The sequence below is a fragment of the Herpailurus yagouaroundi genome, unplaced genomic scaffold, assembly GCF_014898765.1.
Source record: "Herpailurus yagouaroundi ecotype Mexico unplaced genomic scaffold, PumYag 255, whole genome shotgun sequence".
Taxonomy (NCBI): Eukaryota; Metazoa; Chordata; class Mammalia; order Carnivora; family Felidae; genus Herpailurus; species Herpailurus yagouaroundi.
In genome coordinates this window covers 179,673-207,144 of record NW_024412472.1, presented here as the reverse complement: position 1 = coordinate 207,144, position 27,472 = coordinate 179,673, and the positions used below count along the sequence as shown (strand labels likewise).

The 27,472-nt window shown below is 49.6% G+C and overlaps 2 protein-coding genes across 2 annotated transcripts in view; both read right to left on the bottom strand.

Annotated features, from left to right (window-relative positions):
- Window positions 1-3,543: 3,543 nt before the first annotated feature.
- TRIM3 (tripartite motif containing 3) lies at window positions 3,544-19,623 on the bottom strand. The gene is made up of 11 exons (XM_040461335.1): window positions 19,464-19,623; window positions 13,665-13,896; window positions 13,290-13,441; window positions 12,878-13,058; window positions 11,884-12,616; window positions 11,658-11,761; window positions 6,179-6,346; window positions 5,798-5,966; window positions 5,471-5,541; window positions 4,278-4,418; window positions 3,544-4,124 (listed from the first exon to the last, which is right to left on the bottom strand). Exons 1-11 carry the CDS (start codon window positions 19,592-19,594, stop codon window positions 3,972-3,974), a joined length of 2,235 nt encoding a protein of 744 aa, XP_040317269.1. The 5' UTR covers window positions 19,595-19,623; the 3' UTR covers window positions 3,544-3,971.
- Window positions 19,521-27,472, bottom strand: part of ARFIP2 (ARF interacting protein 2) — a 15,473-nt gene continuing 7,521 nt past the window's right edge. The window contains exon 8 of the mRNA XM_040461345.1: window positions 19,521-19,629. Within this exon, the coding sequence (XP_040317279.1) occupies window positions 19,600-19,629 (30 nt within the window). The 3' untranslated portion in view covers window positions 19,521-19,599. The remainder of the gene's footprint in view (window positions 19,630-27,472) is intronic.

The window sequence follows — 27,472 nt, the reverse complement described above, 5'->3', positions numbered from 1 at the left end:
TCATTTCTTGTTTGATCACTGAAATCACTTCTGCCCCTCTACAATAGTCTTCATAGCAAGAACAGTAATTTTCAAAAACATACCTGAAACAACCTTATGCTTCTGCTTAAAAGTTTTTTTTCCATGAAGACAAAAATCAATTTTAATTCTACTAGCCAGGAACACTACTATTAATATTTTATCTATTCCAGTCTTTTTCTATTCCCTCAACATCCCTTCAGAAACAAAGATATAATTTTATAAAGCTTTTTTCTTCCTTAGTGTATCTTGGACACTAGCATTTTTAAAGGATGCATATATTCCATTATATATTTAAGCAAAACTTGATATAGCCATTCCCTGCTAGTGGACATTTAGGTTTCTCTGGGATTATTATTTTCTATTATAAATAAAGCTGTGACACACATTGGTACACACACCTCTTTGTGCTTTTGCCCAATTATTTCCTTTGAAAACATCCTAGAACTGGAAGACTCTAGATGATTTTAGAGTATCTCTGGTCTACGAGGGGAATAGTTTAGAGATGTTGGATTTTCTTCTGTTCTTTCTTCTCACTTTTCTTTCCACCCCACAGAGTCATTGTCCAGCTGCCAGTCCATCCCAAAAGACACCCTTTCACCTCTTTCTGTGGTTTACTATTAAACTCCAGATCAAATCCAAACCCTTTATCTGAGTTAAATGATCCAATGCAGGCCTGACTCTCCAAACTTGTTCCTTCCCTCTCTCCCTCCACCTTCCTTCTTCCTCAACACGGAGGCCTCCTTTCAGGTCCTCCCAAACACTGAGATCTTGATTCCCCAGGACCTTTGTACCTGTTCTTTATCTGGAAATCTCTACCTCTTCTTCTTCTTCTTCTTCTTCTTCTTCTTTTTTAAGTTTATTTATTTTGAGAGAGAGAGAGAGACAGAGCACATGAGAAGGGAAGGGCAGAGAAAGAGGAAGAGAGTGAATCCCAAGCAGGTTCTACACTGCCAGTATGGAGCCTGATGTGGGGCTTGAATCCACAAACTGTGAGATCATAACCTGAGCTGAAGTCAAAAGCCAGATGCTTAATCGACTGAGCCAACCAGATGCCCCTCTACCTCCTCTTCTTAACACAGGTGGTTCCCTACCCACCACCCACCCCAGGCTGCAGGTCACTGCTCAAAGAGGAGTTATTTGGGGGCACCTGGGTGGCTCAGTGGGTTGAATGACCAACTCTTTGTTCAACACAGGGCTCGAACCCACAAACCGTGAGATCATGACCTGAGCCGAAGTTGGACACTTAACTGACTGAGCCATCCAGGTGCTCCTTGAGTGACCAACTCTTAATTTTGGCTCAGGTCATGATTCCAGGGTTGTGGGATTATGCCCTGCATTGGGCTTCCCACTGAGTGTCAAGCCTGCTTAAGACTCTCCCTCTCTGCCCCTCTTCCCTGCTTGTGCTCTCTTTAAAAAAAAAAAAAAAGAAAATTGTTATATATATATATATATATATATATATATATATATATATATATATGGCCTTCCTTGCCTACCCCATTTAACATCACATTCTTTTATTTATTGCATTCTATTCATTTCCATCACAGCTTTAACACAAACTGCCACTATACATTTACTTCCTGTGTTTACTTTTTTGCCTGCCTTCCCCACTATACTATCAACTTCATAAGGGCAAAGAACAGTTCTGTCTGTACTCTCAGGGCCCACCACTCTGACTGATACTAAGTGCATACAAGCACTTACTGAATGAATACATGAGCCCACAGGCCACATATGTCCAGAAGGCTGTTCTGCAATCACCTGATTGACCTACATAAGCAGGTGTGAGTCCTTGCAGGACCACAGAATAACTTTCTGACCTGTCCCAGCAAGGGTTCTGCTGCAATATCCAAGTCTGTAAAGATTATTTAAGACATGCCAACCAAGTGAAGGCATAGCCTCCACTTCCAGACACCACTTCTGCCTACTTCTGGACCCATGGCCTGAACTGGGAGAAAAAATGCCCACTGTGATCAAGTCTAAGAGGAAGTGAGTAACCCTACCCTGAGGCATCTTCTGCAAGGCTTAGGCAGACAACCTAATCTGGTATCTATGGAAATCAGCCCCAGCAGCCTATTCTTGTGCTGGTAGGAAAGCCATCTGGGGCTTCCCACCCAAAGGACTTCATTTTTATTGCCATTTTATTCCCCTGCTACTTTTAGGTGTCAAGATGTAAGCGTGTGAGAGTTGAGGGCTGGGAACTTTGAGCTTCCATCCTCAATGCCACTGCTGGTGCTTTGTCAAGAAGGGAGTACATACACCTGAAACTAAGATAACATTATGTGTCAACCATAGTTCAATAAAAAAATAAATATAAAGAAGGGAATGCAGGAGGAATAAACTATCACCTGAGAGCTCCCAGGGGAAGACTGCACTGGTGCCGAGTGACTGATAATTGAGTACACTATCCATGCTGGTCAGGGCATGGGTCTAGGCAGTCCTACTCATAATTGGAGCCAGAAGTGCAGGCCCCATAAGAACACTTGCCCTAGAACTTCAGAGAGTTCATCTGTCCCTACACCTGCCTAGCAGGTCCCAACTGGTGGGGACAAAGAGGCTCAGGGAGGTGAAAATAACCAAGACTTCCATGTGGTCTGCGTGGTGCTCCCTTGATCTCTATAAAGCCCCCATGGTCTCCGTGGACAGGTCCTCCCATCCTAGTCCCAGGAATCATACACCAGGACAATGTCGAGCTTTCCCATGGCTTCTCATAACCAACCTTCCCTGATCTGTCCTTCCCCAAACCTTGTGGAGTGCCTTCTCTGCCGGTTACTACACCAGGTGCAAGGAATGTAAGGATGAGTTAAGTGCTACAGCTTTCAGATTAGGAGTATGACAGCTACAGATTCCAGTCCGGGCTCTGCCCTTCATCAGCCATATGCCCTATTCCTCTGAGCCTCAGCCTTTTGTAGAGGGAGAAGTCAGAGCCCCTGACTCCCAAATCACTGAGTGCTGGTTATAATTATCTCTGGAACTGGTAGTCAACTCCAGGGGACTAGAACTCAGGAGGGGTATGAGGATTCTCATTCCACTGTGGAGAAGGGGCGATGATCATGGAATGGGGAACAGGAGGATGAAGCAGGGCTCCACAGCTTCAGCAGTGAGCTTGAAAATTGGCCATGGAGTCTCCCACACCTGGCTTCCACCTGGGATAGCCCCAAGGTCCCCAACCCAGGCCTGGGCTTCAGGAATTACTGTCATACCCTCAAACTGTTCTCCCTGCAGCTGCTGGCTGGGTTCTGGGCAAGGGTCATTTTTTCCCAAGCTCCTTCTCAGCTGTAGGGCACACAGCCAAAGGACTTACTATTTCTGCAGGAGACATGGGCCCAGGGACAGGGACTTGGCAGGTGGCTAAGAGTCCCAGGGGTTCACCCTCTCTTGTGTTCTACTCCTGAAACTTTAAAACATCAGGGCTCTTAGGATTCTGGATCACCTGCCTGCCTGCTTCCTTTTAGTTCAGAGTGAGTCCCACCCTCCCATACCCTTGCAGCCCCACCCCACAAGAAAGCAACAAAACCATCTTGGTGAACACATTTACTTAATATGGGGGGTGGGGTATTGCTGTCTCTGTCAGTGTGTATGGTGTGGTAGGGAGACAACCAGAGGGACTTTTGCCCTGGAGTGAGAGGCTGTTCTGGCCCCAGGCTGGGGGGTGGGGGGCAGACTGAGGGGACAGGGCAGGCGTGTAAGGTGGGGAGAGGGGGAAGGGTGAAGCTCTGCACACATCCTTGGGACCACAGTCCAGGCCCACCCAGTCACCAAAGCAAGAACCGAATAAATAAAGTGCAACCGTGGGGTTGGGAGACGGGGAGAGGGAGGGCACTGGGCGCACCCACGCCCACAGCCCACATTCAGTGCTGCCAGGTCCGGCCCAACTCCCGGCCAGACCCTCTTGTCCAATCCCCCCATGTCTGTCCCTCCATGAGCCAGGCAGGGCCCCTGTGCAGCTACTGGAGGTAGCGATAAGCTTTAAAGCAGTGGTTGCCAGCATCGGCCACCACCACGTGTCCATCTGAGGTCAGTGCCAGGCCCTGGGGGCCATACAGTGGCTCTGCAGACGTGTTGATGTAGGACAGGAAGGAGCCAGAGCTGTCGAATACCTGGGGAATGAGTGGACAATGGAGGGAGAGGTGAGATCAGGTGGATGAGAGGCATTTGCAGGGGTGTGGCAGGGGAGTTGCGGGGGGGGGGGGGGGGGCTGGTGCACGGAGCACAGCAGGAAGCCTCAGCCCCATGCCATCCCTGGGCCTTACCTGGATGCGGCTGTTGCCCCAGTCGGCCACAATGATGTTCCCGTTGGAGTCGACTGCTACTCCTGTGGGGGCATTGAACTGCCCATTGCCCTCTCCATGGGAGCCAAACTTGAAGAGGAACTCTCCGTCGGCAGTGTACACCTGGCAGGGGAAAGGGCTGGGGACTGGGGACCTGGCCTCGGGCAGAGCCTTCAAGGAGGAGAGGGTGAAGCCCCAGGGCTGGGGACCCCCACGTCTACAGCTCCAGCCCAGTTCTTCGTCCCAGGCTTCACATCCATGTTTCCCACTGCCTACTGAATAGGTCCAGCTAATGTACCTTGGGCTTATCAAATCTAACAGCTCAACTTCCCCGCGTTTTTTTCTTTTTTTTTTTAATGGCAATGCCCATCTGGCCATGAGTCGTTCTCAACTCCACCTTCTCCTCTGCTTGACGGCCAGTGAATTAACACAAATTGCTGATTCTCTCAAAACTGCACCCTACTGTATATATTGCCCCTGCAGCGGTCCTCAACATTTCTCATCTAGATTACTACAAAAGACGGATCATCCCGATACCAGTCTCACCCCAGCCAGAGTGATCTAAGACATAGCACTGCATTACTCCGCTGCCTGCAACCCTTCAGTGACTCCCCATAACTCTTAGGAAGAGAGCAAGCCCCTTAACAGGGTTCACAAGATTCATCCACACTTGATCCATACTCCCCTCTTTAAACCCAGTCTGAACAACTGGTGGTTTCTCGAACACACTGTTAAGGGACCATCTCCAAATCTTGGTCCTCTTGTCCTCCTTGCCTCAAATCCTTTCCTCCTTCTCTCCCTTCCGGTTAGTTCCCCTGCTGCTTTAGGTGGTTCTCAGTCTCACCTGAATCAATTTCTTCTACCATGCCCTCACACAGTGCCCTACACTGCCCTACCACAGAATCTATCACATCATACTGTAATATAATAATACACAGCAATATGCTGCTTTACCTCTCCCCTACTAAACCATAACAAAGAACACAGCGTATTTGCTTTATTCATCGCTGTATCCCCAGCTTCTAGCATAGCACCTGGGACAAAGTAGCCATGCCATAAATGTTTATTGTTCAAATGAATGATCTCAAGGGGGGAAAATGGTGAGGGAGAGAGCAGTCTTGTGAAAGAGGAAAAGATGTCAGGACAGCGGTCATAGAGGGAAGAAAGACACTGACCTTCACTGAATGGTTATGGAAATCCGTCACTACAATCTCATTCTTGTTGTTTACAGCCACAAAATGGGGCCCTGAAAATACAAAGCAGTCTCTAGGGCAGTAAAATGGGATACTGCATGGGATGGAGAAGAATATCTGGGATGATAAAGCTGGGGCGTTGGAAAAGGGGTGGGGTCTCAGAGGCTGACAGGTATGGTACCAAGGTATAGTGAAGGGAGGGGGTCCTCTGGAGCCAACTCGCGGGGGGGGGTAGTTGAAGCTGGGGTATCCGGGGTAGTTCTCTGGGACTGGGGTATCAGAATAGATCTCTGAATTATTCCCCAATACCTGCAAAGTGGCGGTCAGTGGCACCACGGCCCCCAAAACGGCCAACCAGCTTGCCATTGGGCTGGAAAGTAAAGACGCAGCAAGACTTGTTGTCGACCACAATGATATGTCCATTCCGGTCTACGGCCACTCCTTTGGGGCCCATGAGACGGCCAGCTCCAATCTTGGTCTGGAAGAAGGGGATACCCATTAGGGCCTTTATCCTGCCTTGTCGGGAGAGTAGTCCCAGCCTGACACTAAAGGAGAACCTTGGGCTGGGGATGGACACTAAAGGAGAACCTTGGGCTGGGGATGGTCAGACCCTGACCAGCAGGAGGCACTAGAATGGTCACCTGAGCTGGCCATTAGGAATGCAGAGCACAGTGACAGTAGGCCTCTCACCTTGAATTTGCCCTCAGGGGAGAAGATGCTGACCCAACGGTTGTCATAGTCTGCCACAATAATGTCTCCATTGGTGTCCACTGCCACACCTGTAGGGCGCTGCAGCTGCCCAGGTGAGCGCCCTCGGACCCCAAAGCGGAACTTGAACTGGCCTTCATTGGAGAAAACCTGGAGCAGAGGAGCAAGGGAGGGAGCGGGGAGGAGGGGAGAGACTGTGGGCACAGAGGGAAGGGAGCAAGATCCTGAGGGAGGAGACCCCCCCCCGTTCATTCAGTCATTCAACAAACATTTACCGACACCATGCTGGGGGTACAGTGAAGAATCAGACAAGGCCGCAGACCTGAGGTGACATGTAGCACAGGTATGAACAGGGCTGTAAGAATATGAGAGGGAATATGGGGCACCTGGGTGGCTCAGTCAGTTAAGCATCCTACTTCAGGTTAGGTCATTATCTCATGGTTCGTGGGTTTGAGCCCCGCATTGGGCTCTGTGCTGACAGCTCGGAGCCTGGAGCCTGCTTCAGATTCTGTATCTCCCTCACTCTCTACCTCTCCCCTGCTCACACTCTGTGTCTTAAAAAAAAAAAAAAAAAAAAAAAAAGAATAAGAGAGAGATGAGGGGGACTGGCCAGGAAAGACTCTGAAAGATGAATATCTGAGCTAATAGCCTAATAAAGATGCCAAGAGATGAACCAAAGCTGGCCAGTAAAGGAGGTGGAAAGGCACTTTAAGCAGAGTCAACAGTGTGTGAAAGGCACAGGGTGCAGTATGGGCACTGCTCGTCCAGTGAGGCTGGATTGCAGGGAGCACTCCCATGAACAGCAGGAGTAAAGTTCCCCCTGGGTATAATGAGAATTCACTGAAAATTTCTGGGCAGAGGAGTGACAAGATGAGATCTGCTTTTGTGGTATAACAAGAAATATATTTGGTCTTTGTCCCCAGTGCTTGGCACTCTTGGAATTTCCTGATTAATAGGATTGTCTTTTGTCATTCACAAGGAGCCCCTTGTGACTTAGGTGACTTAGGGTGGGGCCCCTATGAAGCTTCAGGATGAGGCTGGTCACCAGAAAGACCTGATGATTAAAGGGTTGGAACTTTCAGCCCTACCCACCAACCTCTGAGAAGGAGAAGAGGGGAATGGTACAGATCTGAAGTGCCTCCATGTTGGTGCCGGGAGGGTGGCGCACCCCAATTCCACAGGGACCAAAGTTCCTGCAGTAGTGAATCTTCCAGACCTCACCCTCTGTACTTCCCTATCTGGTTGTTCGTCTGTATGCTTTATAGTATCCTCTGTAGTAAACTGGCAAACAGAATAAAATGCTCCTCTGAGTTCCATGAGTCACTCTAGCAAATTAATAGAACCTGAGGAGGGGGTCCTATGACACTCCAATTTATAGCTGGTCAGTAAGAAGCACAAGTAACAACCCAGACTTGTGACTGGCATCTGATGTGAGGGCAGTCTTGTGGGAAGTGATGCTATCTCTATAGGTAAACAGTATCAAAACGGAGTTAAATTTGCAGGACACCTGGTCAATGTCCACTGAGAGTTGCTTGGTGGTATTGAAAAAACCACATGGACGCTTTTAAGAAAGAGCACTTTGGCTGCAGGGAGGGGTCAACACTGGACACTGGCTGGGTAGCCAGAGGCACTGCACTAGTCCAGGTGAGAAGTGATGATGGCTTTGACCAGGGTACTTGCTGGAGTGAAGATGGACTCAGGAGACATGGGAGGAAGACAACAGGACTTGGTAGCACACAAGAAAGGGCAGGGTGGTGGACAAGGATGAGCACATACAGGCCAAGGGACTGACAAGGTAACCTTCCTCCTGGACAGAGTGAACCTTCTGACCTTTTCCCCTCTCCTACCTTCTCTTTTAGCCACCCAACATACTCAGGTCTTCCCATCCTTCAATTTTCCCTCCCTCTATAGCCTCTTGCTTCTCCTTCACAGCCAAAACATCACTCACTACACAAGTCTCACATGATCTGCTTTGTTATAGACTCCAGGGACACAAGATGAGTCAGAGCCAGGAGCAGCCATGGGGAACTCAAGTTCTGGGCCTTGCCCTTGCCCTTCCATCCAGACCTGCTCCCCCTAAGTGGGCTAGGCTCCCTGCCCCTGCTCCATCTCTCATGCCTGCAGGGCTGTTTGAACTAGTCCTCCCTCTGATGTGGACTTCTATCATGCCCTCAGCTGGCAGGCCAGCACAGCCCGGGGGTCTGCCCTGGTCCCCAGTGGCAGGCCAGCACTAGCTAGCACGAGAGGGAGGCACCATCTTGCAAGAGGGACTAAAGGTGCTGCCAGATCAGCAATGAGGCTGCACGTGTGCCTCCTCCAGTCTGAACAGCTCAGTCTCCGGCTCAACGCTGAGGCTTGGAGTAGGGGTGAGGGGGAATGGAGTAGGCTCTTCCCATCCTATCCTATCCCACCCCTGACACCTAGCCAACTCCTACTCATCTTTTGATTCTTAGAAATTTCCAGGTCGCTTCTTCAGAAAAGCCTTTAATGACCAACTCCAGCCCTTAAATCAATATATACGCATAAAGGTAGGCCTCCATGATACATGCTTTACAGTTCTTTTGCTAACAAATGACACTTCTGGAACTAACTGCTAAACACCCTTGACTCCAAAGGATGTAAGCCTCAGGTGGAACAGGGACTGTCTGCCTTATTTGTTACTGCATTTGCAGCACTGGTACAGCAACAAGTACATGAATTCCTCAGCTCAAGCTCAGACAGAACTGGCCATCACCACTAGGGTGCCACACAGCCATATCACACTCATCATGTGTGCAAGAGAATTCATCAACTTATACCCAGGCTTGCTCCTGAAAGGCAGCACCAGCTACCCGGTGCACCAAGTCCTGCCGTTCTTGACCCCTTCTTCTCCTTTGACATGTGATGGCCCATTATCACCTGACACATTTGTTTTCTTAACCTCTCTAGAATCTGCTGGTGCCCTAGTCTGGTCCTTAACATCTCTCTCCTATACCACAGTAGCACTAAGTAACTTCAGGATCTGAGTCTAGTTGAGGGGAGACAGACTAATAAAACAAAACAAAACAAAACAAAACAAGCTAGTGATTCTGGTAAAGTATGAAAAATGTGATAGCAAAGGCGGAGGGAACTCAAAGGAGAATGTGATTAATATTCTTCCTGAAGGAAACGAGGAAGTCTTCACAGAAGAGCTGATAAAATTTCTGGACTAAGATGATTACACACGGATATAATATATACAAATAAAATTCTTCATTCAAAATCACAAAATATTTTTCCCTTCTGTCAGCTGATGCTGATTCAGCACAATGAAGGGATTTGTCTCAGCTGTCACCACAGACCGTCCAAAGGAGGAAAAGTTCACAAGGTCACCAAATCTCACTGTTTGGGAAGTGAGGTGGGAAGGCAACATCCACCTGGGGCCCGGTCCCTACCAAGCTGGGGGACCCCAAAATAAAAGAAGCAGAAACTCAGCTCGGGGATCTGAGAGTCCAGGTCCTAGTGGTTATGCCGCTGGGGTGCTGATGGGAATAGGAATGAGAAGAAGGGCTGCCATAGGAGTGGCGGGTGTCTGGAGGGGAGGGGGGCTGCTCCAGGCCCTCCTTCTCAATTCCCCAGCCCCTCATCAGGGGGACAAAGCAACATGCATCTTTGTGTGCATGCGAGCACTCATGTGTGTGCACACCTGGGAAGGCTTCCCGAATCTCAGCTCTTGTGCCAGAAGGCATCCCTGGCATAAGAAGAAGGAAAAGAACTAGAAGGTGAAGGGTGGGACTGAGTAGGGACCTGGCACCAGCCCTACTCACCTCATCCCTCCCTCGCTATCTGGGCTGGACCCAAATGCTGCCATGTGCTACCCTGCACCTCTTCATTCCTCTGCTCTTAGGAATAGCAGAGGAATCAAAGCAGGTGGGACAGTACAGGGAATGTAGTCATGGAAAAGTTCCTGGCACCTTCAGCCTGCTACATGGAAAGCAGGGGTTGGGAGGAGCTGACACTAAGGTGACAGACCTTTGGCAGAGCTGGAAGTGTGACAGGGGTACTCAGTCAGGGTTAGGAAGGACTTTAAATGTATAGGTGTAGGGGGACACCTGGTGGCTCACGTTGGTTGGGCGTCTGACATCAGCTTAGGTCATGATCTCGTGGTTTGTGGGTCCGAACCCCGCATCAGGCTCTGTGCTGACAGAGCCTGCTTTGGATTCTGTGTTCCCCTCTCTCTCTGCCCCTCCCCACTCATGCTCTGTATCTCTCCCCTTCAGATATAAATAAACATTAAAAACATTTTAAATGTATAGGTGTAGAGAAGTAAGAATCCTCAAGAAAAGTTTTGCCACCTGATACAATGTTTGCAAGAACTGAATGAAGTCCATGGTAGTTAGAAACAATCCTGCACAGGATAAAATTAAAATTCCACAGCATCCTCTCTAAAACCATTTACAATGCTACCTCAGCTACTGGGCTTCTAATAGTAATCCACCTCTAGCCGGCTGGGATCCTTCCAGTTCCCTGAACAACCTCCTCCAGCACTTTCCCACCTCCTGGCTTTTATTTACAGTCTCCACCTGGACAATGATATTTTTAACAATAGCTAACATTAGAAGGTTCACCAGGTGTCACGCACAGTGCATTATGTCATTTTAACGTTCCCAGCAACTCCATGAGGTATTCTTTTCCTAATTTTACACATGAGTTCTCAGAAGCTAGGAAGGTCACATGACTTGTCAGTAAGTGGCAGAGTAGGATTCAAGCCCAGGTGTCTGGTTTCAGAGCCTGAGCTTTTAACTGCTATACCATGTTTGCCAAGCTGGTGCCTGTCACTAGGCTCTGGGCTCACTCTATGGAATACAGAGAGAAAACCACGCTTCCTGGCTTTAAGGAGCTCAAAGCGCAGCATGGCCACGTCCATTTGTATGGCAGATGCTTGAATCAGGTATGTGAGAGACTGGGAGCACGGAGAGCAGGACCACCTGTGAGGTTACACTGCAGCCTCTGGAAGACACCTCTTTTCACAAGTTACCCCCATTTGGGGGTAGCCAAACCAAATGTTTTCAGAGACCCACACAGATACTCTGGAGGCAGGCTGGCATGAGAAGGAAGCAGGGGAGGGCAGAGCCTGCATCCTGACCACGTAGAGAAAAGGGGAGAAAGTAAGCCAGCCAGGTGGAGGCTCAAATGGAGACAGAGGGGTGAAGAATGAACCAGATATTCGGGGTCCAGGAGCTGGTCTGGCCTGAGCTCCAGCCTGGGAGGTAGAGGCTGCAAGCACAGGAAAACCCTGGGGCCTAACTGCCAGGGTATTGGATAGTGTGGCCAGTGGAAGTGGGTGGGTGCGGGGTGGTGCTATGATTCATTACTCTTTAAGGACTGATACTATCTTTAAGGACTGGTTCACCTTTCAGGAGGTGACCTGTACCCTGTTTTTTCAGGAGGCTATAGTTTGAGAACCTTTATTGGGTCAGGGGAGAGCAGGAAAGATGCTTACCTGGATACATTGGTTGTTGCTGTCTGCTACCACTATGCGTCCGCTGCTAGCTGCCGACACGCCCTGTAAATTGGTGAATTCACCCTTCTCCCTTCCTCGACTTCCTGTGGGGAAGGCAGGGGAGGGGGGAAAAAAGAATTCACTCTTAGGTCATTTTGAGCCTCCCTCCCAGATCTACCCTGCCCACTGCCCGCCCCCATCTGGCTCAGCCCTCAGCCATCTGTACCAACTCGGAAGACAAGTTCGTCCTCAATGGGGTTGTCCTTCCGTTTGCCACCTGTGCTGTACATGGAGCTGGGCCTGCGCACCGCCTTCTGGCGTACGTGGCTGCCGGGGCCGCCGGGGGACTTGACGCGGCGCTTGACGTCGTCTGGGGAAGGTGGCAGGTCTCCAGGACGCAGGGCACGCACGCGGAAAGGGCTGCCACGCACCGGCTGGCCGTAGAGCAGCACTGAGAGGAACAGCTCGCCTTCAGTGCGTGCCGTGTACACCAGCTCATACGTGCCGTTCTTGTGGTCCACCACCGGCACAGGAAGGCGCGTGCCGTCGGGGCCCGTGATCTCCGCGCGCAGCTCCGCGCTGCCTGTGCGCACCAGCCTCCCATCCTTGTCTTTGGTAGTGACGGTGAGTGAGGCGGGCTGACCCACGAGCGCCTGGCGCAGGCCCTCGCCCGTGGCCACGGTCTCATGTGCAGTGGCACTCGTGGTGAGCAGCGCGCCGAGATTGAGCACCGATCGCCGCAGCCCATCGACTTCGAGGACCAGTTCCAGCTGCGCGTTCTCATGTGGCCGCTCGGGGAAGGCCTGAGCCGCCAGCGCGGCCAGCCGCTCTCGCATGTGCTTGCGCACCAGCAACACCTCCGGGGCCGAGCCCAGACGCAGGGCTTGTTCCGCGAAGCTGCAGCTGCTGCCGATATGTTCCTGCCCCTGACGCAGTGTGTCTAACTGGGTCTGCAACACCTGAGGAGGGGACAGGGGAAGGTTGGTCGCGCAGAGAGGGTCTCTGTGATTCCTTAGGAACTTACGGTACTATAGCATGAAAGAATTGCAAGAAGGTGAGTATGGGCAGGAGACCGATACCGCGGTACCAATGGGACCGTGTCGGGAGGCAGAACGTATAGTCTAGGGAAAGGGTTGCCCAGGTGTGGAAAGCAGAGAAAGCGTGGAGGCAATACAGCCATGTCACAGTGGGTGGTGGTAGGGAAGGGTGAACACACGCACCTTCTGCTTGGCCCCACAAATGGCCTCCAGGTCGCTGACCAGAGCCTGCTTGCGCTGTTGCAGCGCCTGTTCCAGGTCCTCGAAGGCTGCGCTGATCTGGGCCAGGGCCTCTGCTTTGCGCTCCTGCAGCTGCTGGCTGATGCCCCCCACTAAGGCGATAGCTGCGGACAGCTGTGGCAGTCTGGGGAAGGGAAACATCTCATACCCGGGTTGCTTGAGGATGCCCTCACCAAACCGGTCCTTCTCAGGGGGCACCCTATACTGTGCCCTCTAGGAGACGCCCTACCTCGACCTCCCTGCCTTCCCTAAGAATTTTATTTCTAGCCTCCCCAACGTCCCTCCCCTGCCCCGCTGCCCCGGTTGAGACGCTCGCCGATGGCCCCCCCAGCCCAGGTCCCCAGCAGGCTCCTACCGGCCGCGCACCGCCTCGAGCTGGCGCTGCAGGGCCGCCTTGTGCTGCTCCACCACATCGCGCAGCAGCACGGTGCCGTGCTCTCGGTGCTCCCCCGCGCGGCACTCGCCGCACATGGCCGTCTCGCAGGCCTCACAGTAAAACTCCATCGTCTGGTGGCATAAGCACTCCAGTCAGGCAACGGCTACACCCCAAGCTTCTTTGTCTTCTCCCCTCCCCATCTGCCCTCCTTGCCCCTCGCCTTCCAGGTGCATCCCCTACCTGGACCACTCATCCAGAGAAACACCCTCTCACCCACGGCCACTCAGCCCCTCCCCCAACCTCTCCTCCCCCTCCACCCCAAGTCCTGGCCTCACTGGGCCTGCTTGGGCCCACCTTGCCTTCATGGTTGGGGCAGGAGAGGGGGCGGCCAGCCACCGCGCTGAGGGGGTGGGGGTCCTCGGGGTCCTGGGCCCCATCAGGTGCCTGCTGCATGGCCTCCATGAGGCTACTGATGAAGAAGTTGTTCTGCAGTGCGGAGACACCCTGCTCGGGGAGGATGGACGTCTGCCGACACACCGGACATGACAGCGTCAGGCTCTGGGCAGGGATGTAGTTCTGGAGGCATCTGACCAGGGAGGAGGGGGAGTCAAAGGAAGGAGGGGTGGGCAAAATCAGTGTATCCCTCCTCATGCCGTCCAAGGATGCCAATCCTTCTTGCAATTGTACACTTCATTTTGAAACCTCTCTGGTTGGCACGTACATCTTGTCCTGCCAACAGGTGTAAAAGGCCTCACCTTTCACAACTGAGTGGAAACACATCCCTGATCTCTCTCAGGAGAGCAGACAGATCTGCATTCCTCACAGTGTGTACAAACACAGGCTCACCTTCCACAGGTGTTTACAAACCCTTCTCATAGAAAATGTGCAACTAGCCCCTCCACCCATTAAGTCATTAAACATTTACTGCCTACTCTTGCCAAATTTGTGCAAAGCTCTAGCGATACAAAGATAAAACACAGTGCCTATCTCTAAAATACTTCCAAATCTACAGAGAAAAAAAAAAAGTCACAGAAAGAGTTTAGAGAAGTAAATAGTATAATGATAAGGGCATGGGTCCTGGAGTTCGGCTGTTTGGGTTCAATTCTTAGGTCAGTCATCTATGTCAGTCAGCATGACCCCTGACAAGTTACTTAACTTTTATGAGCCAAGGATCCTTGCTTTGTAAAATGGAGACAGCACAGACTTCACAGGGTGCTGGAGGGAGGATTAAATATGAAGTGCTCACATGCTGACTCATGGCAACCACTATATATTGCAGGGTATTATATTATTTATTATTAACATAAAGAAGACTGTACATGCAGTGATAAGGAAATGCACAGAAGGGGCATCTGGCCCAGGGTGGGAGAAGAGAACAGCCAGGAAATGCTTCAGAAGAAATGTTGTAAGCTAAATCTTCCTGGATAAATCATTGTTAGCCTAACCAAAGAGAAGTGCAGGGAGAAGAGGAAGGGTGTTCCAGACACAGAAGGTGGCCAGAAACAGCATCATGTAAGTAGGGAAGCAGTCTGAGATGGCTGGAGACCAAGTCCAAGGCAAGAAATGCAAGAGAAGTCTGGAGAGAGAGGCAGGGGCCAGTCATGGAGGGCCACATGGGCCACATGAGGAACTTAGAAATTATCCCAATAGCAATAGGGAGCAGTAGGAGCATGGTACAGCCAGGTTTACATTTTATCCTCCTCATTGCCTCTGTGTGGAGGATGAATTTGAACATGGTGAGACAGCAGACAGGGTATGGCAGCATCATCATCATCATCATCATCATCATCATCATCCAGTTGCCATTTATTAAGTACTAAGTGCTGGGTGCTATGCTTTGTGCTTTATGTTTATGTTAATAGACTAAAAAAGGGTGAGTCATCCAAGGTAACAAAGCTAGTGAGCACTGGAGCCTGGATTCAAATCCAAGACAAAACATGTGTTTAGCCAAGATACTCTTGCAATCATCTTGTAAAAGATCTTGCGGTAGATGAGAAAAACCTGGAATTAGGCAGTAGCAATGTAGACTATGAGCTGGTACAAATTTAAGAAGTATTTAAGAAGTAAAGCAGTGGGAGGTGTTAGCTCTGAGTAGATATGGAGAGTGAGAGATGAGTCTTGGTTGACTCCCAGATTCCTAGCTTAGAGGACTGAGTGGATGGTGGTAACAATCACTAAGATGAGAAACACAGAAAAAGGAGTGGTTTATAAAGGCTTTCAGCTTTGACCTGGCTGAGTTTACTGGAACAGTGGGACATCCAGGAGGTGAGGTGCAGCAGACAGTTGGGGAAAAGGCAGGTTACAGAGAGATGTGGATGCCATCAACACCGAGAAGGCCTCTGTAGCCACAGAAGAGGTTGAGATCAGCCCAAAAGGTGGATTCAGTGCCAAGAGCAGGGCAGAGCACACAGGAAATACTGAACAAGGAGAGTAAAGAGGAACCAGTAGAGAGGTAAGAGGAGAGACACCATCAAGACAGCAAAGAGACTAGTGCATTTCCAGAAGGAGGGAAGAAGCAGTCATCGGTGTCAAAAGCAGCTGAGGAGTCAGGGTAGGAAAGGATTGGAAAATGCCCCCTGAATTTGGCCAGCGTGAGAGTACATTCGTCTGTAAGGAAAACTGGGTGAGTGAGTGTGGGGTAGGGGTGGGGGGAGGAGAGCTTGACTGCTGCCAGTTGAAGAATGAATGGGAGGTTGGGAGTTTGGGGAAGAAGGGGAATGAAGGACTGCTTGGCCGCTAGCTGGGACAAAGGGACAAAGGAGAGTTCTTATCTGTTTGTAATGGGAGCCTTGAGCATGTTTATGCATTGAGAAGCCGGTAGAGAGGGAGACATAGAAGAGACAAGAAGAAGTGTGGACAGGTCTCTGAGAGGGGGTAATGGTTCAGGTTGGCCTGAAGAGGCCATCCTGTGAATGGGGGAAGAGAGAAAGAGAGGTGAATGCACTTGAGCACAGGGGTGAAGTTAGACACCATGCTTCACTCGCCTCAGGCAAGATCGGCTGTTGAGAGTGAAGGAGGGGTTCAGGAGACTGGTGAGGGCTGGGATTAGTCACTGGAGGGAGGACGAGAGACAGCTTGCTAGAAACACACAGACTGTGGCTGTGTTGGGAGACCATGAATCTGTGGAGGGAAGATCTGCATGGTGCACACTTTCCCATATCCTCAATCTCTCCTCTTAATGTTCTCTACACCTCTGAATCTGCATTAATTAATTTTTATTTATTTAACAAACATGATGTGCCAGGCACGATTCTAAGTGCTTCACAAATATTAACTTATTTGTGACCTAGTTTTCCCTGCAGTCCTCTCAAGTATAGAGTGGCTTGTCTCACATTCCACATTCCTTAGGGCCAGGTGGGGTTGAGTCCTCCCTGCCCCCAACTGGGACATTTCTATTCTTCTTGGAAGCTCACGCCTTCTGTCTCTACCACCCCTCCTGTTATTATCTCCACTGACCTCATGGATGCTTCCCCAGTTACTGAAGTCTTTTTTCTGGCTCACTCTCTTCTTCTGTTACTGCCACCCCCATAATAGGCCCTCCATCCATGCACTCCTGCCATCATTCTCAGGGGCTCTGACATCCACGACGTGACCCATCCACCAACAAGATCTCTTAATTCCTTGACCTCCTCACACCCAGTGATCTTTTCCTCCACTTCACCTCAGCTGTCTATTCCCATGCTTCCCCCACCTCCTGTTTCTCATCTCCAGTCACTGCCAAATACTTGCAAACTCGTCAAGACCTCCTTCCTATGTGTTGAGCATACCTGGCTTATACTACCTTCCTAACTGGTTTCCTCTTTCCATTCTTGCTCCTCTGTAATCTATTCTCTGCACAGCAGCCAGAGTGAGCTTTAAAAATCTAATTTATCTCACATTATTTCCCTGCCTTAAAAAAAAAAAAAAATCTCTTCTCATGGTTTCCCATTGTGTTTAAAAATAAAATGTAAACACTTCCCTTAAACCAAGTTCCTCCATGAGTTGTCCTGATGCTTTTGGACCTCACTTCATCCTCCTCTTTCAGCCACACTCGCTTCTTTTGATCTCTGAACATGCCCAGTCTACTCCTTCCTGAAGGCCTTGGCATGGGTTTTTCCCATTGCCTGGAACAATCTGCAAGTCTGTCTCCTCATCCTTGGGTCTGAGGTCAAATGTCACCTCCTCAGGGAAGCCTTCCCTGATGACTCTATGTAGAAGAGCCCCTGGCCCACCCATCCCCACACACTCTGTTTATTTCCTGCAAAGCACTTAGCACAAGCTGTGACTCTCCTGTTGGATTGTTTGCTTGCTTACTGTCAGTCACCATCCACTAGAGCATAAGCTCTTTGAGAGCAGGGACCAAGAGATAAATGAATGAGTAGTAATTAACAGTGAAGGCCCTACAATCAAACCTGGATTCAGACCTTGGCTACTTACTTACCACAGAGCCTCAGAAATACTTCTTAATTACTCAGTGGCTCTGAACCCTAGTTTACTCCCCTGTAAAATGGGGGTAATAAAGTATCTGTTGTGAGGATTAAGTAATTCAATGCATGTATATCGGTTAGCCAGTCCCTGGCACATAATAAGCAATCAATACATGGTAGCTACTACTATCATAATTTCTCAGGCACTAGTTTTCTCCAGGAGTTGTCAGTGATCTGGGCCTATGAGGAGGCACAGAGATGTCCAATTACAGTTCTGATCCAGTTTTGAATGTTTGCTGCATAGGTTCTGAAAAGAACAAAGACCTGAGGGAACCATGGCAGCCAGTCAGATGGTCAGCTGGGAAAAGGAAGAGTTGAAGGGGCTAGGTGTCTACACCCACTCAAAGATGTCGTAGTGGGAGTGGAGTAATGGGAGCCAGGAGTGGGATGCCAGAGTTATGACCACAGAAGTGACATTATTCTGGGTGATAGCAAGGTCCAGGCACAACTGGGAGAAAGTATGACTGAGGTGGTAAGGAGGATGTTCCTGGAGAAACAGTCGAGAACCAAGAGGCCAAAGTGAGTCGTGAAGCCATGCAGGTTGATGGAAGAGCTTGGAATAGGCCAGAAGGCTGAGAGTGTTTCCAGCTGACAAAGGAGAGAGAGCAGCAGAGCTGAAATCTTAAAGAGCATGGGGGAGAGGGGGCACTGGAAGGGGAGCAGCGTCCCTGTGGCAGAGCCAGCTTTCCACGAAGGCAGGAATCAGCGGGAAGGTGTGGGTGGAGGCAGTGGCAAGAAGACCCAGGGACCAAAGCTCTCAGGGTAAAGGCAGAGTTCCCTAACAGGTGTACAAAGCCCCTGTAGTATGGGCCCCACCTGCCTGTCTGGCTTCACCCTCACCACCTCAGTCACACTTGTGCTCCAGACTCACCTGGCTTCCTCCAGGCCCTCTTACCTGACACATTTCCTCAAGCCACACGCCTTTTCTCCCGTTCTTCCTTCTGCCTAGGATGCTCGTAGCACTCCCTTCGCTTAGCTAACTTTAGTGCACCCTTCACTATAGTGCACCCTCTGCATCACACCTTAGGTAAGCCTTCCCTCATTCTCCGCACTACAATAGATCTTACCTAAACTCTCATATCTTAGCACTTCAGGTGCAGCATTTTGAAGGGGGCAATACTTACATTTATCTATAGTCTGGCTGTATGATCCTTTGATCACTGGCTTTCTGTTTAACTATACTCTAAAAGCAAGTATGATACCTGTTTCCTTATCATACCCAATGCCTGGGACAGGTCTGGCACATAGAAATGCTCAATAAATAATATTTGTTGAATGAGTAAATAACGGATAAAGCCTAAAGGGGGTGGTTGCCTTTCACTCAGCGCCTCAGAACAACCATGAAGATAAGCAGGGAAGGAAGGACAGGCCTTCCTCTATCCTCCCACTGGTGACAAACTCTTCTGAGGCTGCAGCTTGTTGAGAGTCTGGGCTCTGTTTGATTTCTCTGATGGTATTGAAAGCTGCCTTGGTTTGGGAAGGGGCAGAGACCACGGCCCAGTGTTAGCAGCTTCTGGTCCTCTCTCACACGTTCTTGCACCAAACCCTCACCTCCTGCAGTTTGGGGTACATCTGCTCCCCTACATGTATACCCATTTTCCTCACCTCCTATAGGTTTATACATGCCACCCCCTCTCAGGGGAGGCGGCAAGGTCCTCATCCCTCCCTGGTACACACACCCTCTCACCTCTCACAAAACGTGTGCAGGCAAGGCAGGACCTTGGGGCACCGGTACCGATCCAGGCAGATGCTGCACACCAGAAACTGCTTGTCCATTGGCTGGACCTCTGGGCCAGGGCTGTCCTCCCTCTTCGCCATGGTGTTCACGGATGGCTCCTACCACTCACACCAGCCTGTGTACAGAGACATGGTCAGTCCTAGGGAAGCTCACATTTCCTCTCCCCACCTAATCTCACCACTCAAATCCCCTGCAGAGAACTAACCCCATTTCTTTCCAGACAGAGGCAGGACAGGCAGTGATTGGGAGGGAACAGGGTGAGGGAGGTGGGCAGAGTGACCTCTGAACATGGTGCTCTGGTTAAAACCACAGACTTAGGGTTAGACTGAGTTTCAAACCCAGCTCAGCCTCTTACCAGCTATGTGACCTTGGGCAATTCATACAACCTCTCCGAGCCTCAGTCTCCTGATTTGGAATTATGGGAATAATCCATACCTCAAATGGATGTTTTGAGAATTTGCGATAGTGCCTATTGAGTACATAGTACAAGGATGCCCACTTTCAATGACACACCCATCTTTCACTTCCTCTGCCTTCCCCGAATCCTCATCCTACTGAGTCTCTCCTGTGATACAACAACAGCCTCTTAACTGGTATCCTTGTTTCCTTGCTTGTGCATTCTCATCTATCTCCCTTGCAGCTAGACCAAGGCTCCTAAAACACAGGTTCTATCTTGTCACTTACTCCCTATTAAAAGCCCTCACTGGTTCCCCATTGTCCAGAGAACAAAGTCCAAACTCCTTATGTTGGCCAACAAGGTTTAGCTTTGTTTGCTCCATACCTCCCTCTACTACCTCACATCTCACGATTATATATGATCAGTCACAGGGCGCCCGGGTGGCTCAGTCGGTTGAGTGTCCAACTCTTAATTTCAGCTCAGATCATGATCTCACAGTTCATGAGTTCGAGACCCAGTTCAGGCTCTGCGCTGGCAGCACAGAGGCTGCTTGGGATTCTCTCTCTCTCCCTCTCTCCCTGCACCTCCCCTACTCATGCTCTCTCTCTCTCTCTCAAAAATGAATAAACATTTATTTAAAAAATCACATTGGCTTCTTTTCAGTTCCTGGAAAACTCCTTGTTCTCTTTTGCTTCTGGGCCATCAAACATTCTGTTCCCTTAGCCTGAGATCCTCTTACAAGCCCCCCTTTGTCTGGCCAACTCCCACTGATCTTTCAGGTCTCCACATAAATGTCACTTCCTCCAGAAGGTCCTCCCTGGTTTCCTGAAGTCTGGGTTAGGTATTCCATCTTTGTATCCCTACATACCCTGTATTTCTTCCATTCTAGCCCATATATGCTATATTATAATATCCTTGTAACTGCTCTACTTCTTCCACTGCATGAAGAGTTCTTGAAGGCAGGCATGATATTTTACTTTTTTATCCCTAACACTTAGCAGAAAGCCTGACATAAAGGATTGATCTATATTTATTGAATAATTATTCCATAGTTCAACAAATATCTATTAAGTGCCTACTTTGTACAGGCACTAGGGATAGAGCGTAAACAAAACTGATATGGTCACTGTCCTTGTAATGGCGATGTTTTAAAAGTAAATAAGCAAATACATACTTATAAACTGCAGGGGAAGGAAGTGCTATAAAAAAGAAAGGATCCTGTGAGAAACAACACTGATTTGGTTGGGTGATCAGAGAAAGCCTCTCCAAGCAGGTAACTTGTAAACCGAGCTCTGAGGGTTGGAAGGAAAATGGTAGGGATGAGGGTGGGGGCATCAAAGACTGAGGGAAGGAAGTCATTCTGAGCTGAAGGAACAGCAGGAATGAAAGTTCTTAGGCAGAAGGCTCACTGAGAACCCAAAAGGACCATGTGATCAGTGCGAAGTGAATAAAAGACAAGAGGTAAGTCCGGGAAATGAGGCTGAAATGATATCACCAACGACCTTGAGGTTAAGGATCTGGACTTTATCCTGATTGGGGGTGAGGAGGAGGGATGGTCCAATTTACAAAAAAATAAAAACAAAGTTAAAAAGCTCTTCTGGTAGCTATGAGGATTGAGGAGAGGCTAGAGTGGAAGCAGGGAGACTAGTTAGGAAGCTGCCTCAGTTCTTTGGGTCAGATGATGTTGGGTACTGGCAGAGATATAGGCAAAAAGGTAGAATGATTTGAGAAATATTCATGAGGTTGAATCAAAAAAACATCACAACGGATTGGGTGTGAGAGGGATAATGGAATGCCAGTAATGACTCCCAGGTTTTTCACTTAAGGAAGTGGTAGGCCATGCCTAGAGATAGTAAAAGCTGAAGAACTGATCTGGGGCATTCCGGTTTTGGCATGCTAGGTTTGAGACGCTATATGATATCTGGGTAGAGATGTAAAGTAAGGAATAGAATAGAATCTGTCTGGTTTTGGAAGCATTGGCATATTAACAGCACTTAAAGCAATGAGAATGGATGAGGCCTCCTAGAGACAGAGAGTGGAGAGTGAAGGAGAACCCAAAGGAATAGAAAAAAACCCAAGAGACTGTGGGACTCTTCCAAAGAAGAGAATGATTCCAGAAAGAAGAGATGGTGAAGTAAGATGAAGACTGGAATGCCCACCAGGTTTGCTTCTGGTGGCACAGTAGGGACAGCAACCAGGTTAGAGTTGTTGAATGATGAATGGAGATGAAGAAATTAACACAGTGGCATAGACAATTCATGACAGAAATGTGGCCACGAAGGAAGGCAGAAAAATAGCTGGACTACTTCAAAATAGGAGATGACTAGAATCAGGTAACAACTATCTGTGCCCAGCTAGATGTATCATGGGCTTCTGTAAAAACAATGAATGAATGAATGAATGAATGAATGAATGAATACATGCATGCAGTGGGGCCAGTCCAGAGCCCTCTCCAGGTTTGAGGAGGAACAGGGGGCTGAACTGCATGTGTCTTATGTTTGTAGAAGGGTGGGAATGAGTAGGAACAGGATAGGAAGGGCATCCCTGAGAGCATCCTCTCCTGATGTGGGCACTGGGACTCAGAGGTTCTCTCTCCAGAGAGACTTAACACCAGGACAACATAGCAGGAAGAGGACAGATTGAGGGTTGGAGGAAGGAACAGGAGGTGGGAGCCAAGCTGAAGCTTCTGTCTGATGAAGGGGAGGGCTGGGAAGAAGAGTAGGAGTGGTCTACTGGGCCCTGCTAAGGCAGCTGGATGCCAGGCTCCGCCTCTCTCCAAGCCCAAGGGGCTCTCCCAGCCTGTCACACAGGGGCGGGGACTGGGCTACATCCAGGACGGACAGCTCCTCCCTCCCTTCCCCTTCCTGCTTCAGTTCCCCACCCAGACTTGCCAGGCCTGCAACTGCTGAGGCCATACCCCAGACTGAATCACTAAGAATCCCTTCTTCTCTTGGGCTCTTATTCCCACCTCTCCCATCCCACCGTGTCCTACAGATCTGCCCCCAAAGTCCTCTAGGCAATGGTTTAAGTGGACTGTTTATCACAGCAGAAACTTGGAGGATCTTGAACTTAAACCTGAGATTCAACCCTCCTTCCTCAGGCTGCCACTGCCATCCCTGCATCCCTTATCCTACCCATCTTTTATGGCTCAGTTCTAAAGGCACTTCATTTCCCCAATCAGCATTCACTCAACACCTCTGTTAGGACTGGGAACACAAACATAAATAGTCACAGTGCAGCCTTCATGGATTCCAGTCTAACAAATAGATGACTGCAATGTAATATGGAAGGCTTTGTGGGGAAGCACAGGTTGCTCCAGGAGCACAGAGGTCACCTAACCTAGAGCTGGGGCAGGGGAGGGGGGTTACTAGAGGTTGGGGGTCAAAGGAGTTCTCCTAAGAAAGTGCCTTTCATGCTGAGAGCTCCAGGATGTGTAAGAGTTACAAAGCATGGTGCCTTCTGCATCAGGAGACTGAATCACACACTGTGACAGAGGTGGGCTAAGAAATGAGATGGAGTGATAGGCAGGAGCTAGATCATACAATGCTTTATTGGCCTTATTAAAGAGTTTAGACTTTACTCTTCCCTGCTTGGGAATTAAGTCATCATCCAAAGAGCAAAGGAAACCTTGGGGGGGGGGGGGGTTAGGCGGGCAAAGAGGGTTTAAGTAGAAAGTAATAGAGTCAAAAGAGTAGCTTTTTGACTGCTGTGTGAAAAACTGTTTAGAGAAGTTACCAGGGGAAAAGTGAGACTGCATGATATTCCACAGGAGAGGTGATGGTGGCCTTGACTAGGGAAGAAGCAAAGGGGAGGTGGAGAGAAGTAGATTTCACAGGGAGGAATCAACAGAAATTGATGACTGGTTGGTGTGATGTGAACAGTAGATGGAGAAGAAAGAACTGGAGATGATTCCTTGTTTTCTGGCTTGGAAACTCTAGGAGAGGAGCAGCTGGATGAGAGGATAAGTTCAGGGTTTTAATAAGACAGATCTGAGAAGCCTATTGGGCATTTTGAGTGGAGAGGTCCAGCTGGCAGTGGGAAAGTTAGGCTGGAGCTTAGGAAAGACAGCGGCCTGGAGATAGGGATTTGGGAGTTACTGGTGTAGACATGGTGCCCGAAGCCATGGTATTGGCTGACATCACCCAGACAGAGCATAAGGAGAGAAAGGAGAGATTGTGACTGTGCTCTGAGGAACTTCATCATTCAAGGGATAGGTCCAGGAAACAAAGCTTGCAAAGGAATTGAAAAGGTTATGGCCAGAGAGGCAGGAGAAACAGGAAAGAGAGATATCATGAAGACCAAGGAAGAAGAAGCTTCATGGATAAGGGAACAATCTTCATTGTGAAACACTGCAGAGAATCCCCAGGATCTAAAGCCAAAAAGAAGCTGTCACTAACTTTAGGGAGTATGGTTTCCAGGGGCTGGAGGAAAGGAAGCCAGATCCAGAGGGTGAGGAGGAAGTTGATTTTGAGCAGATGAAGAAAGCCAGTGCTGACTCCACTAGATCCTTGGCATCTGCAAAGGATATGTCTCAAGGCTTTTCAGTTTCTCCAAATTCTCAAACAGCATCCAATTTCCCCCATGACTTCCTCCTACAGACTTACGAGAGTCTGCTTCACACAGCTGTGACTGGAGGTAGGTGACCACGGCATTGTTAAAAAAACAATGCAAGAGGTCATCTAGGCTCACTTGCTTCCTAAAATGACTCGTTCCTGTCCACTAGCCCCTAAGGGCATTTGATCATTGGAGGCCTCAGAAAAGTGACAAATGACTACAGGTTACAGTTTTGGGGCTTCTCTGGGACAGATGAAGCCTTGGAAGGATAGACTCCTGAAAGCAAAGGAATCCTTTCAATAAGATTGGCAGGGAAGGAAAGTGATGCAATTCACAGTGCCATCTCCCCCATCACTGCCAGAATGAGCAGGTGGATGAACCATTTAATCAGCTGATTAACCTATCAAACAATCAAACTTCCCTGGGCATACCCTGGACCAGGCTCTTAAACTTGGAACTGGAGACACAGAGCTGAAACAGCTGCACTCCCAGTCTTTCACCAATTCTCAGACTAGCGTGGGAAAGAGACATGGAAATACAGTACTATAATGTGGTACGTGTCATGATACTGATATACTCTATTATGGACAAAAAGAGGAGGAAGTATCTAACTCTGAAGGTGGTGGGGGAGAATAAAGAAGGCTTCCAGAGGAAGAGATATATGAGCTGACTCTTGAAGGAGTTTGACAGGTACATTGGGAAAACAATGAGTAAAGGAACAGAAGCATGAAAAATTAAGAAACATGGACCAGTTGGGGCAAGAGAACAAGACTGAGAGAGCAAGACTTGAAAGGGCAGAGGTTGTCCTAGATGTTTTCACAACCCACTCAAGGAGGGCTCTCCACCTGCCTCTCTAGCTGTGCCTTCACTGCCCATTCCTTAAACGTTTAGTTCCTAAGGTCTTTGATCCAGGACCTCTTCTCTTAGTTTCATACTCTGCCTGGGAAATCTCATCAACTCCCATGGCTTCAGTAACCATCCACTTGACTCTCAAAGCCTTATCTCCTGTGCAGAAAACTTACTTGCACACCAGACCCATATACCCAGCTATATCTTGAACATCTCTACGTGGATGATGCATAGAGATTAGTCTAAAACTGATTTTCCCCCTAACCTACTCTTCCTGCTGGCGTTTCTTATCTCAACAAAAGGTACCATCATCCACCTGGCCACACCAGCCAGAACCCTGGGAATCTTCTCAATTCTTCCTGTTCTTTCACCTTTCAGATACCAGCTATGACTATATCCTATATTCTGCTTCTAAAATGTGTCAAAGTTAAAAGGTCAGGAGATTTAGGAGCCAATCCTGACTCTGACACTAATCTCACTAAGGCAAGGTAAGACACTGGGCAAGTTTCTACTCCAGCCCCTTACTTGTAAATTGGGATGGGGAGGGTCTTTTTGTTCTCCAAATCTGCAATCCCCTGGGTTCTCTTTCCAGCCAAAGGTCCCTACAGACTCTAATATGTGCCATGATTAAATCCCATCTTGTACCACCTTGAGGATTTGATTGCTTTCCACGGTAAGGCTAGGTGTGCAGCTGCTTCCACCACCCTTCCAGAATAAACATTTGCTAAGTTTAGGGCACCCATGACACTCTCTCTGGACACCCTCTCTCTAGCCATATGGTTTTGCTCTGTTTTTCTGAACACAGGCTGTACTATCACAACCATGGGCCTTTGCTCAAGCTCTTCTCTCAGCAAGAATGCCATTGTCCCCTAAGTGGCTGAGGCAGCACCTGGCACAGAGGGTGCTCAGTATATGTTGGTGACAGGAGAGCCATGTTTAAATCACTGCAGTTCCCTCTCACCAGACAGAGACTCAAAAGCACAGGCAATAACAAGACAAGTGAACAAAGTTCCAAGGAAAAAGACCTCTACTTAACATACAAAAGCCTCCCCACAGCATAAGGTAGTAAGTGCTCTGTCACTGGTGGCATGTAAGCCAAGAGAGGCAGGGCACCTGTCAGGCCTGCAGCTCTGATTCCAATTCTGCAGCAAACCAGAGCCCTACTTAGGGGATGAATGGGCACTGGTGAGCTGGACACACAAACGGGGGAGAGACCTGTGAAAAAGACCTCTGCACCGACTCCAACCTTCCAGATTTCATCTTCCTACTGGGACTAGTCCTGGGCATATGCTATCCACATCAGAGACCCCCACACCAGGAACAAGCCCAGGACCTGCCTTCAGTCAGACCGACCTCTCTGGGGTGCAGCCTGCCCCTCCAACCTGCAACCATCTGTCCCTGCAGGTTTGCAGCCCAGGATCTGAAGCCAAGTCCAGAAGGGAGGAGGCTGGAACCAGGGAGGGGCCTGGGGTCCTCCAGGCAGGGCCCAGGCTGAAGGGAAACCAGAGGGGTCTTTTCCTACAACAAGCAGCCTCCGGATCAGGCTTCCTGTCAAGGGAGCAGCTCTAGAGGAGGAAAGAGTGTCCTCCACCCTGGCTGGTGGGCTTATGGGTGGCTGAGGAGGATGGTGGGGGAAGCTAGGGGTGGAAGTGTCTGCACCCAGGGAGAAAGGAACCCTTCAGACAAGCTGGGCCACAAGATTCCAGAGTTCCATTCAGCAACCCCACCCGCCAAACCACCACCACCCTCGGCCGCAGCGTTCGACACCCTCCGCCAACATACACAAGCTCCCAAACCCCGCGCTCCTCCAAGGAACCATCACCCATCCACCCGCGCCTCCCCCCTCAAACATGGACCTCACGTGAGCAGCCACAGCCCGAAGAATCCCCCCACTGCTCTCACAGACACGGACACGCCTCACGTGGACAGAGACAGGCACAGCTTTTGAAAAGCATCTGTGCCCCCACCTACAGACACTCGGACAGACACACCGCGGCTCGGACCTGGACGCGGACCCGAGCAAACAGGGACACAAACGCACCCCTGGGGGCCGCCCGTCGCACTCACCGCGGCGGAGCAGGATGGGAGGGCCAAGGCCCAGACTGCGGCCACTCGGAGCGGCCCGCGGCGCTGCCCCCGCTGCCAGCGCCCGTCCGCC